The 19,635-nt window shown below is 37.7% G+C and overlaps 1 protein-coding gene across 15 annotated transcripts in view; it reads right to left on the bottom strand.

The window, feature by feature from the left end:
* Window positions 1-1,276: 1,276 nt before the first annotated feature.
* Window positions 1,277-19,635, bottom strand: part of EXOC6 (exocyst complex component 6) — a 206,662-nt gene continuing 188,303 nt past the window's right edge. For 10 of the 15 annotated variants that reach the window (XM_070609826.1, XM_070609809.1, XM_070609930.1 and 7 more), the window contains 3 exons: window positions 3,671-3,783; window positions 2,440-2,552; window positions 1,277-1,634 (listed from right to left, as the gene is read on the bottom strand). In XM_070609826.1, coding sequence (XP_070465927.1) covers window positions 1,510-1,634; window positions 2,440-2,552; window positions 3,671-3,783 — 351 coding nt within the window. In that variant the 3' untranslated portion in view covers window positions 1,277-1,509. Of the gene's footprint in view, window positions 1,635-2,109; window positions 2,553-3,670; window positions 3,784-19,635 lie in introns of those variants that run through there. The other 5 variants (XM_070609836.1, XM_070609847.1, XM_070609857.1 and 2 more) reach the window with 2 other exon arrangements.

Genomic DNA, 19,635 nt, shown 5'->3' on the forward strand with positions numbered 1-19,635 from the left:
CGATCACCGGGGCTGTAGACCCCCGCCCCACCTCTCTCTCTCCTGCAGTCTTTTAACCCTTCTCGGCCCACTCTGGACACATTTATAGAGATATTGGCTCCCTCCCTACGGACGGATCCCGACTCGCACAACGTGACGCGCCTATGCATATTTAAAGCGCTCCACGCAGAGTCATGATTGGAGGCGGTGGGCAGCGGCGCGCTCCCCGCGGGGCGAAGAGCTGGGAGTGGCAGCCGCTGCGCCCGGGGGCCGCGCCCCGCGCAGATCCTCGGGCGGGGCCTGCGGTTTCGCGCCAGAACTTCCCGGCCCTAGCCGCAGCTTGGCGGGTGGGCGAACTGAGCGCATGGAGCTACCGCGGGCTCTGGGATTCCCACCCGCGAGCTTCTGGGGGCCCTTGCCCCTCGCGGCACTCCGAGGTTAAAGCGCTGGGGTTTCTCCCCTTCGCTCTGTTTCTCTTTCGGGGAAATTGCCGTCTTCGATGCCTGCCTTGGCATCGCAGGCGCCTACAAGGGATGGCAAGGGTCGAGTTTCTCCGACATCCCACACTCCTCCCCAATCTCTGATTTACCACTTCAGAAATCCTTCAAAACATGGTAGTCTCATTCCTGGCCGGAGCTTCAGAGACACCTTAAGCCCAGGAGGAGCAGATATCCCCGGGTGCCTTTCAGGTTGAAGGGCCGAATCCACCGATCCTTCCCCTCCGGAGGCCCCTTGCCCCTCCGCCCCAGTCAGTCTACATGGTTGCTTCTCGGGCTTTATGTGTCCCGTCCGAGGGCTCCAAATGCCACAGGACTCGCGCGTCCCTGTCCCTACAGCGCAACTCCAGGGGTGGGGATGAGTGCAGGGTGCTCGTATTATTGAGAAGAGTAGAGTGAACTCCTCAAGACCCTCACAGGAGGACCTACAGTGGTTTCTGCTCCAAGCAGGGCAAAGGCGGCGTCTCTCTGAATCCGGGGCCGCCTCAGCCAAAGCCGGGGAGACATCTCGAGCGCCCTGGAGCGCTGGGTAAGGACGCGAGGGACCTTCCAGTCTTCAGAGAGCTAGCTGTTCACGCTCCCTCTCCTAACTTCCAGATTTTACTGTGCCTGAAGAATTAGTTTCCATGTAATATTTTTAAAAATGTGAAATACTTTAGGATAAGAGATGGTCAAGAGAATAAATGCTTATTTTCTTTGTTTTGGTGACATTCCCACTCGGATAACTAGGGAATAGCGCATTTCTGAAGGAAGCAGTTGTTTTAAATCAGGAGGCTCTGAACAGATGTAATAGCAACGCGTTTTCAACAACTTGCTCAACCTTTTTAATATCTCATCACAAAATCAAGAAATGTACATATAATTCTTTACACATTTTACAAAGTCTAAGTTTCTTACAGGCATAAATCTTGAAAATGCAAAAGGAGTATTCAGCATAAGCACAATGAAGACAAAGTAAGGATCAGATTGAAATTACTGGACCACAGTAATTTACACAAGGGAAAATGTACATTTGTTTTAGGTTTTCCCCAGTTCATCTGGTTTGTCTTGTTTCCACAGTGAGGATGCGGTACTGAGATCTTCCACTTGAAGGAAGTAACTGGACCCCCGTGGTAGCTTCTGTGGGTAGGAACATCTCTCCCCGAGCACAAGCTGCACCTGAAGTGGTGAGCCCCACTTAGTCCTGTCCTCTCTTTAACTTGAACCAAACCAAACCAAACCAAACCAAATAAATCCTAGAATGTGGTCAGCTACAAACAATACAGTTAGAAATATCAACCCTGCGGAATGGAAATGACAGTGCATCTTTAGAGAATCCAAACACCTTTTCTTCATCTTCAGAATGATTGAATTAAACTGCCAGAGTAGAAGAAATAATTCATATTCTCACTGAGTTAAATCAAGTTTGATTTCAGGGACCTTTAAAGATTTGTCTATTTCCCCCTCAGAATCAGCAGAATTAGAAAATTTAGTCTACTTAAATCATATTTAGGTGAAAATAAATTTAAAAGCTGGAAAATGATAGTGAAATACTCCTATATCAAACATGATTGCATTCTAAAACCAGATACTGATGAAAACACAGAAAAATCACTCGAGTCTGAAGAGAAAAAACATACTCAATGTAGAGGTATAAGTTTTTCTAATGTATTTAGAATCAGTTTCACATACAATTTTTGACCCGATTTACGTATTACAGTTTTGCCTTTTTTCTCTAAAAGTGAAAAAAATTAATGTCACATTTTCCATATATAAAATAGTATATTCAATTATTTAAAAACCCATACAAATGATATTTATTATTGTTTTTTGTTTAAGCTCTCATCAGTGTCTTTTCTCTACTGTATTTTTGAATTCTGCAAACAAATTACTGTATGACCAGTGCCTGTCAGAGATCAGTGTTGTCATGGATTTCGTGTCACCGAGTGCAAGTGACAGGAAGTCTATGTGTGCTGGGACATACCATTCACCAAACTTCTCAGCTGCTTCACGACTGTCTCTATCAACTTCTGTTTGTCTCGATCGTTCTTCCTGAACTGAGCAAATATATTGTTCTTTTTGCTAGTGTCTTTCATCCTAGGAATACATGTGAATGGAGAAGCTTAGTCAAAGGAAATTAAAAGCTATGCTGTCACAAGTAAAATATCTTGGCATGCTCTGAATTATCTCACACTAATCCTATGATTGAAAAATATACTTCAAAGAAAATAGGTACTAATAAAATTACAGAGATAGCAACCACACAAAAAATTTGCAGTTTATTTCGCATTCTATATGAAGTGGTGTTTTTGCATTAGTATGTAAATCTAAAGTATGTTAAATTTTCTAATATCATACTATTTTCCAACATCATTCCATAAAGTATGCTAAAATACATACCCTCTATGGATTCTGCAAATCACATTCATAGCGAGACAAGGTGAAAGGAAAATAACATTAGAAAATTTAAAGCACCAACATTTTTGCCTCAGTGGTGTTTCATGGCATTGGAAAATAAACTTACATTTACTTTAAACAGTTCTTTTTGTCCTCTCAAATCAAATACACCACAGATATTTTGAAATGTGGGAAAATAACATACACTTTTAATTAAAAAATTGAAAATTTTAATAGTGATACTTAAAATGAAACATGATTGAGTGAAAAGAAAATCTGCCACATAAGAGGGGAAAGTAACACCTAAACTTGTGTTATTTTTAATTGGACAAGATGCACCTGTAAATGTCATGTTACTTCAGTTTTTATTATATTATTTTTACAAATTACATATTTCTCTACTTGCAAAGAATCCAAGTCCATAATGGGAGGATTTAGATGGCACTGGTAGCAAACATTCCAATTCATAGCGACCTTTTACAAGATACCTTCCTTCCCGTTATTATAGTATTTTAAAAAAATAGTTCTGATTCTCACTTATCTCCAATAAGTGTTATTTCTAACGCCAATTAAGCCCGCTATTGAGGATATAATAGGAAAACTGTTTTGTTCCTGTCAACATAAACAGCAATCTGCTATAAAACTATACTAACATTGAAAGGCAAGAAAGAAAGAGGCTTGTGCTTTGGCCATTAAAATGGACTGAGTTAAGTTCTTTCTAGACACTTCTCTTTTGATGAAGATTTCTAGTTCTTCAATCATCACTGAATCACAAAATGCTAAAATGTTACTCAAAAAAGTTTTCAGAAGATACTCACTTCTCCAAAAGAGTAAGGGCTGTGTTTGGATTCACCCGAAGGTACTTAGAAGCTGGCTGTCCATAATCAGCTAGATAAGTAGACCAATCCCAAACCATAAACAGGTCAAGGAGCTGAGGAAGATGGGGAAAAATGTTAAACCAACTTTTGACTACTTGCCCACAGCTAATACATCAAGCATATGCCATTCTTGATCCATTTTAATATGACCTGCTTCTTAGATGGAACAGAATAAGGAAATTCATTTTTTAAAACCTCATTAACTATACTTTATAACCAATATAGAATACACTATCTTTTTACTTTTGAAATTACTAAAATTGTCAGGGGTTGCTTTTCCAATAAAGTACTCAACTGCATTTTCAAATAATTGTAAAATAATGAAAACACTGTTAACATATTAACACGGCACTGATGGATAGAGACTTAATCTTTACACTTATTCAGTTCCTACTCAAACTTAATTAATAAGCATTGGTGATACTAATTGAAGAATTTTCAAGAACTTAAATTTAAGGTTTTTTTTTCTTAGAGGTTAAGTATGTTTACCTTTGACAGAAGCCGTTTGCACCTAGACTTTTCCCAAAGTCATCTAAAACAAAAGCTCAGATAATCTCAATTAAGTGCATTCAACAGCCCCTGCTGGATTCTCCCTGGTGATGGATCCTCGATAGTTTTATGAAATGAGGGCTTCAGGACTCAGCCTGTTAACTCTAGGCGATCATTTTGTATAAACAAACACAACAAAAAAGAAACCCTCTTATTTTCCGTAGCGTTTTAAAATTGACTATTTGCTTTATAATCTCCAGTTAGAAGTGTTGTCAAATATGGAAGTAATCTTTTAAAAGCAATGCCATGCCTAAACCAAAGCACCAAACTCCTTATCCAACTTTAAAACCCTAATCCCCTTTAAGCCATTTAAACCCAACTTCCTATCCCCATCTGAATTGTTTCAGAAAGCTAAATGCTTTACTTGCTACCTTCCTTCAGTTTTTATATTATTCTTTCTTTCTGTTTTAGTTCACTTTGTAAGTAAGGAGTGTATTGGGTTTGCTTTCAAATGAAGGAAGCATTTGTATTTACTCACAGGATGTGTGAGCCAACCCACTGAGTCTGAGACGGATAAACTTCTGGGGTGATTAAAACCTAAAGAAAGGTTACAAGAAACTAGCTCTTCCTTAGCAAGGTACTGGACTCGTTTGACTCATTTCCCATCCAATATATAGCTATTAATAGAGACTTCCTTGTAAAAGGAGGCAAATTCTATAATGAAAATATTAATTACCAAATTAATAAAGTCACTCTATTTTCTTTCAGACAACATTCTAGGCCATACCAAAACTTAAAACAGTAGTACAGAAACTACACTGAGACGATATTAAAAGAATATACTGTCTGAAAAAGAAAGGGAATTTAAAGTTCTGCATAATTTTTGACTGTTGCATGGAAACAAGTACTTTTCCCCTTCTTTCACAAGGAGGAAAAGTTACTGTCATGCACTCTGATGGTGAAAGTGTAAATTGGTATAACTTCTCTGGAATGTGATCTTGTGATATGTGTTTAAGAACCTTATAAAAATGGCCCTTGACTCAGTAATCCTTCTTCTAGGAATCTAACTTCCGGAAACAATAACAAAGGTAGACAAAAATTTATGAACAAAGATATTAATCTCAAAAATGTTATTTGTGTTATCAAAAAACTGAAGGAAAAAACACAGCTGAAAACAGCCTAAATCTCAATATTAAGAGAATGGTTAAGTAGTGAAGTATATCTGTCTACAAGACGAATATCACGTGCTTATTAAAATTGATGTTTACACAGGATTTCAAACAGGTTGGGAAGATGCTTATGATAAATGTTGCTACTAAAATTAGATAAAAACCCATCAAGAAAGACTGGAAGAAAACTTGAGAAAAATGTTAAGAATGGTTGTTATTTGTGGGGTGGGATCATGGGTAACTCTTATTGTCTTATTTTCAATAATATTCCACAATAGACATGTATTAACTCTAGAGTTGGCAATAAGGTTTACATATTTATATATTAAAATAAGTTTCAATAATGAATACTTTTCACGCAATTGTTAACAAAAGCCTCATTTTGAAAGATTCCCCTTTCAGGTAAGTGTGTGTACTTGCACAAGCACGTGTGGGCATGCGCACAGTCAGCAGAAAGTAACCACTTAATACACTGGCTGTAATCTCCTTCCTTTCCAAAGGCATTAGCAACGTGACCTTTGGGATTTGGAAGAGGAAGAGGCCTTAAAATAAATCTCTTTTTCTCTTGGACTGACTTACCCCCAAGTGGGAAAGGAGGAGCCCACTTAATGAATTTAAAACCTACACCAACTCCAACTGTGAATACAGAACTGGTTCTTCTACAGCACAAAAACAGACTTTCCTTGATAAAGAAATATCATGCTTACAATTTTCACATATGGTGAGACCCTCATATATGCAAATCTCTTATCACTACAAATGATAGGAATCAGAAAATTTAACCTACCTACTCACATGTACACAAATCTAAGGTACATGTTTTCGAATTTACACTGATATTTTATAGAAATACATACTGTGCATAGTTAATTTGTCGATCTCTATGGGAATCTGCATAAATTTGCACATTCATGGTTAAGGAATGCACTGCCGATGTAGATAAAAGGCCACGGATCTAGATCCTCACTTATTCATTCCACAAATATTGACTGCCTACCTATAACGCACTAGCTCCTGGGCTGGGCACCAGACACAGTACTGACGAGACAAAATCCCTGTCCTCAAGGAGTTTACATTTTAAGTGGGGAAAGTGGGGAGGCAGACAGTTAACAAGGAAACAAGTAACATTTTGATGTGAAGAAATTATAAAGAAAAAATACTATTCACACAAAATCCTAGTAATTTAAAGATTGGCATCTGAGCTAACATCTGTTGCCAATCTTCTTTTTTCTTTCTTCTTCTCCCCAAAGCCCCCCAGTACATAGTTGTACATTCTAATTGTGAGTGCCTCTGGTTGTGGCATGTGGGGCGCCGCCTCAGCATGGCTTGGTGAGTGGTGCCATGTCTGCGCCCAGGATCCAAACTGGAGAAACCCTGGGCTGCCGAAGCACAGCGTGTGAACTTAACCCTCAGACATGGGGCCGGCCTCCCAGTAATGTGAACTACAATAATACATGAGGAAGCTACTCTCAATTTAAGATTAAGATAGAAACTACTGACTTAAGAAGGAGCTAGTGACTGCTTGCTCATTAGTCTCAGACTATGAATCCAGAGGCTGTAGACTTGAGCACCATTTCAGAGCCTATGCCCCAAAGGACACACGGATGTGGGTGGAGAAGAAAGATGGGGCCAGCAAGCATACTGTTCTCATATTCTGATTTCTCATTTCCGTGTGTGTAAAGGTTTTCAAATGCATAATACTGTATTTAATAAGTAAATAGAAACAAACTTCACAGAGCTAGGCAGGCAAACACATAAAGTGTGTCCAGCAAAGTGTAACAACTCAGTAGATATTCAAGAAATAACCGGCTGATGATGCCAGACCATTATTCCAAGTTTCCTCAGGAGCTTCCTTCTTAGGCTACATGAGTACAAAACATGAGCACCCGACAGACCACTTCGGCTTATGATGACAGCTCTCTGAAAAAGGCCAATGTTGGCCTGCAGGCAAACTAGGGCAAGCGAATGCAGTCAACTGACTTCCCTCCACCTCTCCCAGGCTTTCACTGGGGCACTGGTAAAGAGGATAGATTCCCTCATGAAAAAGCATTGGGTCTACTGTTAATTGAGTTAAATGATCTTCCTAGAGAAAGAAGCACTAATATTTCTGAATGGTCTACCAATGTCCCTCATCCATAACAATTATAAGGTCCTCCCTCACTTTTTAAAGTACAGTTCTTTTGAAGTGAAGATATAACAAAAAACTAGGATGTTATTCCTGGGTCCTACCTAACACAACGCCAGGCCAGATTAATGGACTGAGCTCACTTCTCTAGGCTGCTATCCATGCCTGTTTTGACCAAGCAGCACAATCCCTGGTCTTTGGGATGGTTTAAAAAGAACATGACTGCTCTGGAGGCAGAGTGTGACAGGAAGGGATGAGGAAACTGGAGTGCTCCAGGTACAACCACTGACACCTTCACTCCACACAAAGTGTCAGTGCCTTGAGGTCTGCCTCTCACATTTGGTCAAATTTCACAGGAGACACTATGTCCTTCATGTTAAAACCTAAAATATGGAAAACCTCACTTCTCTATCTCAAGTTTTGCTTTCTTCAGGTGGCAGTACACAAAAAAATGCATTTGTTATTAATCACACAAAATCTCTCTCAGTCTTGTAAATAAACAGTAAGACATGGTCTCAACAGGAGAATTTATTAGTTAACACATATACCTGAAATGCAAAGATGCAGATCAAACATGAACAAAAACAAAAATCTCCCCTAGATTATCCAAAAGCAATTTTACAATTACTTATTAAAGGATAAAGTCAGGCATATTATAATGAAAATTGGTATTAAGTTCTATAAATGGTTTCTTCCAATAGTCAAGTAAAGTAATTCCACCTTAAATCCTTTTGGGAAGTAAGCAAAGTATGGATCATATAAAAATGAATAGCAAAATAATGTGCCTCAGTTCTATCTCATCATGATTTATAAGATTACCTAAAATTAGTATCCTAACTATTTTTTTCACCAAGGATTCAAAAATACCCTTCATAACTAATCTGATAACATAGAGTGGATTTATGCCAATATTTATAAGTGAGTTATAAGTTTCACTTCCTCAGTGTTCCCCATGTGTGTCCAGCAACAAAAAGATTCAGCTTAAGGAAAGAAATCATTCCATGGGTGGTCCCATTTATATGCTCAAAATAGTTGAATTACTTCAGAATCACTGAAGAACTCGCTTGTGTCATCGAATTTAGCTTGCTGACAGTTTCCCATCCTAAGTCTCACTCAGGATCTACACCCAAGAAACTCGGGGTCTCAGACCTGTTGAGATCACTTTGTGCAAATGACACAATGAATCTAGGCTGACTTAAAACCATTCTGTGGAACTCTTGAAGTGACTTTTTGCCTTTGTAAAAGTGAACCCAGAGTGCCAGGTCATTTCTTCCTCGAATCTGGTTTAGCTTTCTTTGTTTTGGGTCTTTTGGGTTTGGCTTTTGAAGCACCTCAGGGGCAGTGACCCAAGACAGAAGATAAATAAAGTTAAGCCAACCTCAAGAGAAAAGCAATTGGGGATACCAGGTTTGCTTTTGCTTTTGTAAATGTGAACAGTGACCTGGGGGCTCAGGGTCAACCTCAGTCCCCCAAGTTCCCTTTTCCAAATACCAAATCCACCTGGGACCTCAGAGTTGCTTTGCAGATTCCAAAAGTAAACCAGGAGATCATTTTTCCTTCGCCTCCAAAAAACAAAGCCAAGGCAAGGGTTCCCAGTACTTCAAAGATTTAAACAACAAAAATCCTAAACCATAATACAGCTTTAAGGAAGAAATATGAGTAATTACTGGGGGTTCAAGAAAAATGGGTCTGACTAAATTAGCCACAATGGGGGAAAATATAAGTCTTTTTTTCTAAATAGATGTTGAAATCAAATGATGAGCTCCATATGATTTTTAAAGCTCTTGGTTTTACCCCCTTTCCAGCTATCTGAAAACACTACATTTGGAAAACTCCATATGGCAGCACAGAAGAGAATTTTAAGTAGCAGCTAGAAAGAGCTTGGGCAAAAACTAAAATAATAGGATTGTGCCTCCATCCGCCTCACTTTTGCCCTCAGGTGTTAATTGCCCTCATGCTGCCTTGTGCTCTCCTGATGCACCGACTCCCAACCCACACCTGCCCTCAGCCAGCCTTCCCACTCCCACCTACGCAGGACCAGGAAAGAGCTCTGAGTACATTGTGCTGCAGAGGTTGTTTAAAGGCACTGGTCCCTTCAAGGCACTTCCCTCAGGTGAACTGCATACAGCAGGAGTAGACTGTAGACTGTTCTTAAAGGTTTGTTTTTCTTGAGGAAGATTAGCCCTGAGCTAACATCTGCTGCCAATTTTCCTCTTTTTGCTAAAGAAGATTGGCCCCGAGCTAACATCTGTGCCCATCTTCCTCTACTTTACATGTGGGACACCTCCCACAGCATGGCTTGCCAAGCGATGCATAGGTCTGTACCTGGGATCTGAACCAGCGAACCCCGGGCCACCAAAGCAGAATGCACAAACTTAACTGCTGTGCCACTGGGCTGGCCCTGTTCTTAAAGTATTTTTGATGGTAAGCTATGCAGTAGTCCTAGATAAGTACTAGGTGGGTTTGGAATTTGGAAAAAGAGGGAAAAAGTGGAATTTACATAATCAGATTTATACACATCCGTATTTACTTTATCTTTCATATTTTTGGTCACTACGATGGCTTGAAGGGCATACAGATACACACATATGTATGATTTTATGTGGTTTATTTCTTCATTAAAGTTAATTTTATCAAGTAATGCATGGTTAATAATCAAATGGGGCAGTTCATGAAAACCAACAGTCTACTGCCTATCCTTCCCATTCTCAGAAGCAAACACATTTAACTCCTGTTTTTAATTATGGTGATTACCTCAATGTCTCTAAATATGCTTATTTTTCTAATTTTCGATTTATCATCTTATGGCTATCACATAGGAGGGTTTACCTTACTTATACTGCCTTCCTATTTTTGGTAGCTATCACAATTTATCCCTATTTTTGCTTTTATAACTTTAATATAATTAAAATTCTGTTTCTTGTTATATCACCTTAAAAATTTTTTAAAATAGTTTTGAGATACATTTCACATACAATTCATCCATTTAAAGTGTGCAAATCAATGGTTTTGAGTATATTCACAGAGTTGTACAAATATCTCAATCAATTTTAGAACATTTTTATCATCTAAAAGAATCCCCGTACCCATCAGCAGTCACTCTCCAAATAGAAGTCACAAAATATGTGGTCTTTTGTGACTGGCTGCTTTCACTTAGCATGATTTCAAGGTTCATCCATAGTGCAGCACATATCAGTACTTCATTCCTTTTTGATGCCAAATAATATTCCATTGTATGAAATACACCCCATTTGTTTATTCATCAGTTAATGGATAATTGGGTTATTTCCATTTTTTGGCTATCATACTGCTATGAATAGTCATGTGGACGTATTTTTTATTTCTCTTAGGTGTATACCTGGGAGTAGAATTTGTTACATAACTTTTAAGAGGAGTTTTTGACTCTCCATTTAGTAATATAAGAATATTGGCAGGGCTGGCCCTGTGGTGTAGTGGTTAAGGTGGGCATATTCCACTTTGGCAGCCCACGTTCATAAGTTTGGATGCTGGGTGCAGACATATACCACTCATTAGCTATGAGGTGGTGGTGACCCACATATAAAGTGTAGGAAGATTGGCACAGATGTTAGCTCAGGGCTAATCTTCAGCAAGCAATAAAAGAGGAAGATTTACAACAGATGACAGCTCAGGGCTAATCTTCTTCAGCAAAAAAAAATAATAATATTAGCACCTTAAATAGTTGAGTTTTAAAATAATTCTTTTGGCAATTGGGGTTTAAAATATTTATATTATGTATTTAAGTCCAAATAACAGTAGATATTTAACTAAAGCTTCCTAAAAGTTCTTTATGAATGCAGAAAGATATTAGTAATTAGCAAGTTTTTTTATCCTCTATTTCTGAAAAACAAAAAACCCTATAATTATCCAAAACAGGAAAGAACATTTGTGATAGTTTCCTCAAACAGATTTACCTTAAAAAGTTGAGTACGATTTTGGCTTTTATAATACCTTTACATACACACGTGGCTTGTTTTCCTTTAGTCACGAGAGTATCTAGTTCAGCTTCCTGATACTGTAAGGCGGGTCACACACTGAGTGGTAGGCACTTATCTAATTACCCAAACCAGAAATCTGGATTCAGTCTGCTTTGACTCCTCTCTTACACAACTCCCGCAGCTAACTTATTGCCAAAGTGTGTCAATTTAATCTCCTCAATATTTTTGGAATCCACTTGCTTCCTACTTTCCATCCATACTACTACTACTACTGTCCTAGTGTAGATATCATAATCTCTACCCTGGAGCCTTTGGTCTTGCTATCCCCTCCGCCTCTGCCTTTTAATCCCCTAGATACACCAACCTCCACACTGCTGCCACATCCAGCTAAAATACAAATGTGATCACACCATTCACTTGCTTAAAACTGTCAAAGTCTTCCCAACTCCTACAAGATAAAAGTTCAAGTTCCTTAACATGACATGCAAAACTATCTTGCACCTGATCCAGTCAACCTTTTGGCTTCCTCTCCTGCCTTGTCATTTAAGCTCCTAAACGAGGAACTCCTAAGTTGCCTCATAAACCATGATGACCCCCAGGACACTGCTCATTGTCTTCTCCTCTGTGTGGAGTCCCCTTCCTCTCCTTCTTCACCCAGAACTCTTACTTATTCCACAAAATTTAAGTCTCAATTTACCTCTCTCTGGTTAGCTGTTCCTCTTTCGCATCCTCGCGGCACCCTCCACATATCTCTACCACAGTATTTTCCACAGTATACTGATATGATGGGTTAACGTGTCTATCCACTAAAGAATCAAATATCAATAATTCCTTTTGTAGTTTGGGTGATTCATGGCTATCTCAGCCCTGTCTTTTTCCAATATCCCAATAGTTCAAGTGCCTTTACTTCCTCCTAATAATGTACTTTGTAAGTGTCTCAAACCTGGTGACTTGTTTTGCTTATATTTCTATCTCCACATTCGGCCCAGTACCTGGTATATATTACACACCAAGCTAATGTATGTTGAGATGAACTGAATGTGTTTCTTTTGACACAGAATTTTATAAGTTTACACTGAACCCACATCTTATATACTAATAAGATGGCCATGTTATCATTTACTTTACATGCAAACTATTAATAATTAAGACATCTCTGAATTTTTAGTAACGGCTTATAATTACTCTGAAAGCCAGACTAGTCTATTTATTGACTGATTTAATTTGTGTATAGAATGCACTAAAATGTTTCACAGCCAAAGTTCTGCTACTGAGATTACCTTTTGTAAACTGGTGATGCCACCATCAAACATGTTAAATAAACATTCCTAGGTCATACATTTAATTTTCTGTCCAGATTCATTACATCACCTGCCACACTTATATAACAGGTAGTTATGTAATGACTTCACCAATGAAGCTCAGACTTCCAATACTAAGGAAATCAAACTTTGAAACTCATGATGAGAGGTGTTCTCTAGACTTTCAGTTCTCTCTGATGAGTCATTTTGCTTCATCGAAGCTATGAAGAAATAAGATCTGCTTGTACAAATTGACTTTGGAGGAACTTAAACAACAAAAGAAGACAATATGGATTAGCCAATGAAAAATTGTATGCCTATGTGTTTGTACTCCATGATATATTAGTTGCCTGAATGAAGGAAGCTAGATGAGACTGAGGTTTCTTCATTTATAATGCAATTGTTAAGAAGACAAAAAGGGGAGGGGATAACCACTTTTTAAAAATTTGTAAGAATCTAAGTAAGTATTCCTCTCCCCTCCTCCTCAAAGCTGTAATTTAAAATACGGCAAATGAAAACTTGGAGAATCTAATAGCTGGATTAATTTAGTAGTCAATAAAATTAGTCATATGTTTTACTCTAAAATTTTAGTAGGCAATATATAATATTTATAATTTGCCATTAGTTATAAACACTGACTCTTGGCTTTTGAAAAAACAAAGCTAAACTAAAATTAAAACTAAATATTTCAGCCCCGAGAGGCATCTTATCATTCTTTTCTTTAAAATGGAACTCAGGCCATTGAGATACACGAAACAAACCAAGACCATTAAATTCTAACTGCCTTAGGAGGAAAAGGGGATAGTTTCTATGGTAATACCTTAGCAGACAGTGACAAAAAAAGAGACCTCAGAACCTCTAGTTCTTGTAAGAAATCTCTAGTGGAGTGGGGAACCGAATTTCAGATGCATATCTCATTTGTCTGGCTTTCTAGAGATAAGGTCTCAGTTTTATGTCTTAGAATATAAATACAGACTCTTCACCATTTGCCTTGGATTCCCAAAGGAATGCAGAGTTAGCTAGATCACCATACTTAGCCGATGAAATAAAGAAAACAAGGATCTTTGTGATTTCTATTAAAGACAAAGAATATTACAATATCTTGGTATTTGTACTTAAGAGGGCTGACATCCTTACTCATTTCTTTCTTACAAATCTTATAATAGATTTTATCATCTTTACTCAAACAACTTAAAAAGATACGTATTTAGTTTACTTTTCTAGAATCTAAAAGGCAATTCTCTTATGCTAGACACTTTATTAACCCCTAATTATCCAGTTACTTCCAGACCTGATTGTATATGTAATTACCTTTTGTCAGGTATAATAATTTGCTCAATAAACATGTCAGAACACTTGCTTCTTAGTCTGTTTCAACAGATAAATTTGTTTTTTCCACAGCCTCAAGGCATAGTTAAATATGAAAAAAAGGGGCAGTTATCAAACTACACTGAAGCTGATTCACTAAGGTAGGAGTACACAGCATGTAGACATGGCTTACTTTGGGGCCTGAGGCTTGCCTGACTACTTAGTTAGTAAAAGATTTCTGGGACAGGGTACCAGTGACAACATTGTGACATTCTGACTAATGTAGGTTTCCAGATGAACTTCAAAATGGGCAACAGACAAACTTTAAGATGCAGCTTAGTTAAGAAACAGTTACTGGTAATGAGCTACTGGCATCACACTTTCACTACAGGTTAAAGCAATATACTACAAAAAGAGAAAGTAAATAAAAACAGCAGAGGAAGGACTTATTTTCTTGGGAAGATAAATGCAGCCAGTGGAATTAAAGGGATTGTGGTCTGAGTTCTACAATGCTTGCATGATGAGAATCTGTACTATCAGGGTGCAAAAAGAAATCCCTACCTGACCTCTGGATAACCTAAACAGGAAATTAGGACATTTCTAAGCAAAACAGGCTGTGTCATCCTGTTAAGATAATTGTTTCCATTGACACTTTGCATAAACATCTTGCATTAGGCCACCAGAAAAAACTCAAGCCATAGCGTCTCTTCTTTGTAACACATAAGAGAGCGGCTGGCTCAGTGCCCTCAACACAGTTGAGGAGGTAAAGTTTGTTGATAATTATGCCAAAGAAGGGGAGAGGGATAACAAACAGGTAAGAAAGTTGGAAGCATTTTTTGAGTATTTACAGATTAGTTGAAAATAAATTAAATACTTTTTAAAAGGAATTTGATTCTTAGTAAGAATCTGGGGTAATTGAGAGAGTATTCAATGATTTTAAGGAAATACTCAACAAACACCACAACTTACATTTTTTTCCAGAATAATTTTTAAATATCTAATATTTGGTTACAGTGCTTCAGAACGTTAGAAATTGGCACCATTTGGTTGGGAAACATCAAGGTCCTCTAATATCTTACCTAAAAAATATTTTACGGATATTATTTGCTTATTTGATTATATTTTACTTAGATAAAAAGTGCTGTTTCAGGCCAGCTCCATGGCCGACTGGTTAAAGTTCACGCACTCTGCTTCAGGGCCCAGGGTTTCGCTGGCTGGGATCCTGGACGCAGACATGGCACTGCTCATCAAGCCATCCTGAGGTGGCGTCCCATATGCAACAACTAGAAGGACCTACAACTAGAATATACAACTATGTACTGGGGGGCTTTGGGGAGAAAAAGAGGAAGATTGCCAACAGATGCTAGTTCAGGGCCAATCTTTAAAAAAAAAATGCTGTTTCTTATGACACCAATAGTGTATTTATGTTTATGCCCTATTCAATTCCCTCCCAACTCAGTTTTTTAAAAAAATCAAGCTACTTTCATTTTGAATTAATCACTTAAGGAAGCTGTAAACTCTAGGTCTCAACTTCCTCTTCTGTAAAATGAAGGGATCAAGTTTGCATGTGACAAGCACTCGGACACTAGCAATGAAAAGATGACGATGACTCAGTCTTTGGATTCAAGGAGTTCATAAACGTAATTGAAGAGATATTCATACAAACATAATTATGAACTAACATGCTAACGATACCAACAGAGTTATGCATAGGTTATGATTATTAAGGTATTCAGTCTTGATTTGGGGGGGGTGAGAAGTACACCCGAGAAACGGTTGTGCTTATGGGGAGTGTCACGCACTTTAGCATTGCTAAACTGAAATATAAGTAAGGGAGTAGGACAAGATAGCCTGGAGAAGGGGAGGGGGCTGGACCAAAAAGGAACATGTATGCCTTGTTTAGGAACATCGGGAAAGTTTTACTCCAAGGAGCTCACCTGGTCAGATTCATCACTTAGATAGATAGGTACCTCCAACAGCTCTGTGAAGAATGGATTTGAGGAGAAAAAAACTAAAGGCAGGAAACATAATTAGGAGACTGTGGAGATAACCTTGAAATACACTGGGACAGACAAGGAGGTAGTTGGGACAGAGAGAAGAGGATGGATAGGTAGTTAGGATGGTAAGAACAGGATGAGTTTGAGAAATATTTAGAAGGGAAAATCCCTAAGACATGATGATTGACTGGACGTGGGAAATGGCAGAGTGGTGCCATCAACCAAAAGAGAGAACATGAAAGAAGATCTGATTTGAGAGTGAGGGAAGAAAATATGTTGATAGTTTTAGCCACATACGATATGGGGGACACATCCCAGTGGAAATGTCTACCTAGCAACTGGATATGTATGTAAGACATACAGCATTTGTGCCAGAGATATGATGAGAGTGGATAAGTTCATCCAGATAAAGTGTATAGACAGCAGTGGTCTAAGGACAAAAAGCTCAGGGAAATGAGCAGTTAGGGGGGTTGGAAAAGGAAGCCACAAAAGAGACAGAAAAAGAACAATAAGAGAGTACAGCCTTTGAGGAAGAGAGAATTCTAAGGAGGCCGTCATCAACATTATCAAATGCAGCAGAAGGGCTAAAAATGTCTACTGGCCTTCCCTGGTGACCTACGTGAATACTGTTTGAGCAGTGTGGCAAAGCAGAGAGTAGTGGACTGAGGAATGAATGAGAGCTGCAGAAATAAGGATATGATCAATTACAAATCATTCTTTTAAGGAATCTGGATGCAAAGGAGAAAGAAAAGAGATTGGAAATAGGTAGACTGAGACTAGAGAAGATATGGCAAATATAGTATAGGCAGTCTAGGGAATTTTGTTTTATATAGCAAAAAGATCTTAGGGAATATGGTGGTTCTGGTTATAATTCTCATGAGTATGTGAAACAGTGCATTATTGCTGTTTTTCTGACAAAGCATTTAAACTTCTCATAAACTATCCTCTCAACTCAAAGATATCTACAATAGGAAAAAAAGAGAAACATTTCCATTCAATAAAAGAAAACAATTATTAGAGAAAAATATTTCTTATAAATGAGTAATAGGAAGTTTGGCAAAAATGTGAATTAATGTTGAGAGAAAGGATAAAGTTTCCTGTTGAATAGAGCCAATACTGATTTTATATCTAATAAGAAGTTTAACGGATGTATAATATTTACAAAGCCCAGATATCACTATCCTTTATTGCTGACAGACTAGTTGAAAAATTTTAACCTATTCCTTTCAGTGAAAAAAACAGCAAGGGATATTGATGATTAAAAACATTTAAATTTGGGACTGCCTCTCTTTACATTATGCACTGGCTTATAATTCCCAGTCTATGGGGACAGACGTATGCCTTGTGTAAACACATTGAAGATTTACCTCAAAATTAATCACAGTATGATAATGCTTCTATTATCAATAAGGAATATTCCATATTTGCCCAAATATACACTTACATGAATAATTTTTTCCCATAAATTTGTTAATTTTGTTTATTGTCATATTGCTAAGTTAAGCACTTCTCTTAAAAATAATTCTGATTGCTATACTTTTCTTGAGTGTTATTTTGGCAGTATCCAGTAATTCCATTTCTAAAGGCCTTTAGAAATACTTGCACAAGTGTTCAATATATAAGGATATTATTAACTGCAACATTATTTATAGGTAGAAAAACTGGAGACTCTATAATGTCCAACAAAAGAGGACTTGTTCAATAAATTATGGTACATTTACACTATAGAACATTATGAAGAAATGTAAAAGAATGAAGCATCCATATTTACCAATATAAAATCATGTGGTATTGCATGAAAAACATAATTATAGCACAAATGATCCATTTCTTCCCCCAAAGCAAGGCACTCTACATGTGTACACACAAGAGAGTGCATGTGTACATGTTTAAATGTACATTATGAAAGGTCTGCAAGAAAACACAGTGATAACTCTGAGAGATGGAAGAGGAGGAAAAAAATGAGAGCTTTCTCTTTAAACACTTCTACATGTTTGATTTTTTTCTTGTTGTTTTAAACAGTGAGCATGCAATATCAATTTCCTGATTTTGATAATTGTAGACAGCTGAATAGTTACCATGGGTGAGAGCTGAGTGAAGTGTACATGGGACCTCTCTGAACTATAGTTTGCAACTTCTTATGAGTCTATAATTATTTAAAAATGAAAATTTAAAAAAAAGTCAGCATGTATTATTTTTGTAATTATTATGGTGTTTGTTTGCTTATTTCTTTTTGTAGTTTTCAAAAAACCACTTTAGAGGGTAATTTTCCAAACTACAAAACAGCTCTAATTTTTACTCTTAAAATAATCACAAAAATCTATGAGTTCAAAATTTATATAATTGAAGGTATGAACACAAATCAAATTTGTAGTTAAGCATATAAACTGTAAACTTCCAGAATTATGACAGTGGAACAAAAAAGGACAAAAAGGCAAAAGTCATTTAGGTTCAGACTAATCCTTTATAATCTAAGCTCTCCCAAAGGGCAGCATACTTTTCTAATATCTGGACCTTAAGGTAAACTTTGTGAGATGTCTGGTCTTGTTATTTTCAGGAGTAAACCCAAATACATCTTCCTTTAATTCTTTGGCACTTCAAATGAATTTAGGATTGTCTAAGGAAAAAATGCTTGCTGGAGGAGCTGTGTGAACAAGCTTGTTGTCCTGCTACCATATCTAGTCAAGCATTCGGATACTACAACTTTGGCAAATCCCATTAATACTTTAAGAAGTCAAAGACTTTAAAACTTCTAAAGAAAGTTCCTGTGAAGTAGTCACTGGGGCAAGTTTAAGCAAGTAGAGTGTGTATACAATATAGTAACAAATATAATGCAAACAAAAGAAGATTTGCTTAATTATAGTGGAAATAATTGTTATTTAAAAGTGCCTTCTTCCTCATCATAAAAGAATAAACTGGACTAGTGGTAAAAGAATTGTATGTTATGATGCCTTAAGATTAGAAACAGAAGACAGAAATTTCAAAGTAAAGTCTTGGCAGACGCCCAGTCTCTCCGGGAAGAATTATGGCCAAACAATTCCTTCATAACTTCCAAGTCTTGTTCATGTCCCTTTAGGTAGGATCCAAAGTTGTTCATTTTGAGTCAAACACAAGCGTGCGTTTATCAAGGTTCTCCTATCTTTCTATGGTGAAGTACATCCGAACTTCTTTCCTAAACTCTATAACCATTTGGGGATATGGCAAGAGGGATTATCAGACTATGTAGAAAAGGGTGGAAGTAAGTAGGTGAGGGGAGTAATGAGAACAAGGAGATGGGCACCCAGGGTAGTTCCTTTATCAAGCAATACTCTTGGGAGGAACTGTACTCCTCGTACTTTACCATGATGCAGACCTGGCACACCAGCCTTGCCGTCACTCTGATGAAGCAGCATAAGTACAGAGAGATGGTAACTGCTGGCTCAGTCAATTAATGCCTTCTGTGCAATGCAAGTGTCACATAAGTCACCAATTTTAGCAATGAAGACTAAAGCATGCCATGAAAATCTCTCTTAGAAGTAAACTGTACAACACTTTTCCTCACAGATTTCATTAAACCATTA

The sequence above is a fragment of the Equus przewalskii genome, chromosome 1 (assembly GCF_037783145.1).
Source record: "Equus przewalskii isolate Varuska chromosome 1, EquPr2, whole genome shotgun sequence".
NCBI classification, from domain to species: Eukaryota; Metazoa; Chordata; class Mammalia; order Perissodactyla; family Equidae; genus Equus; species Equus przewalskii.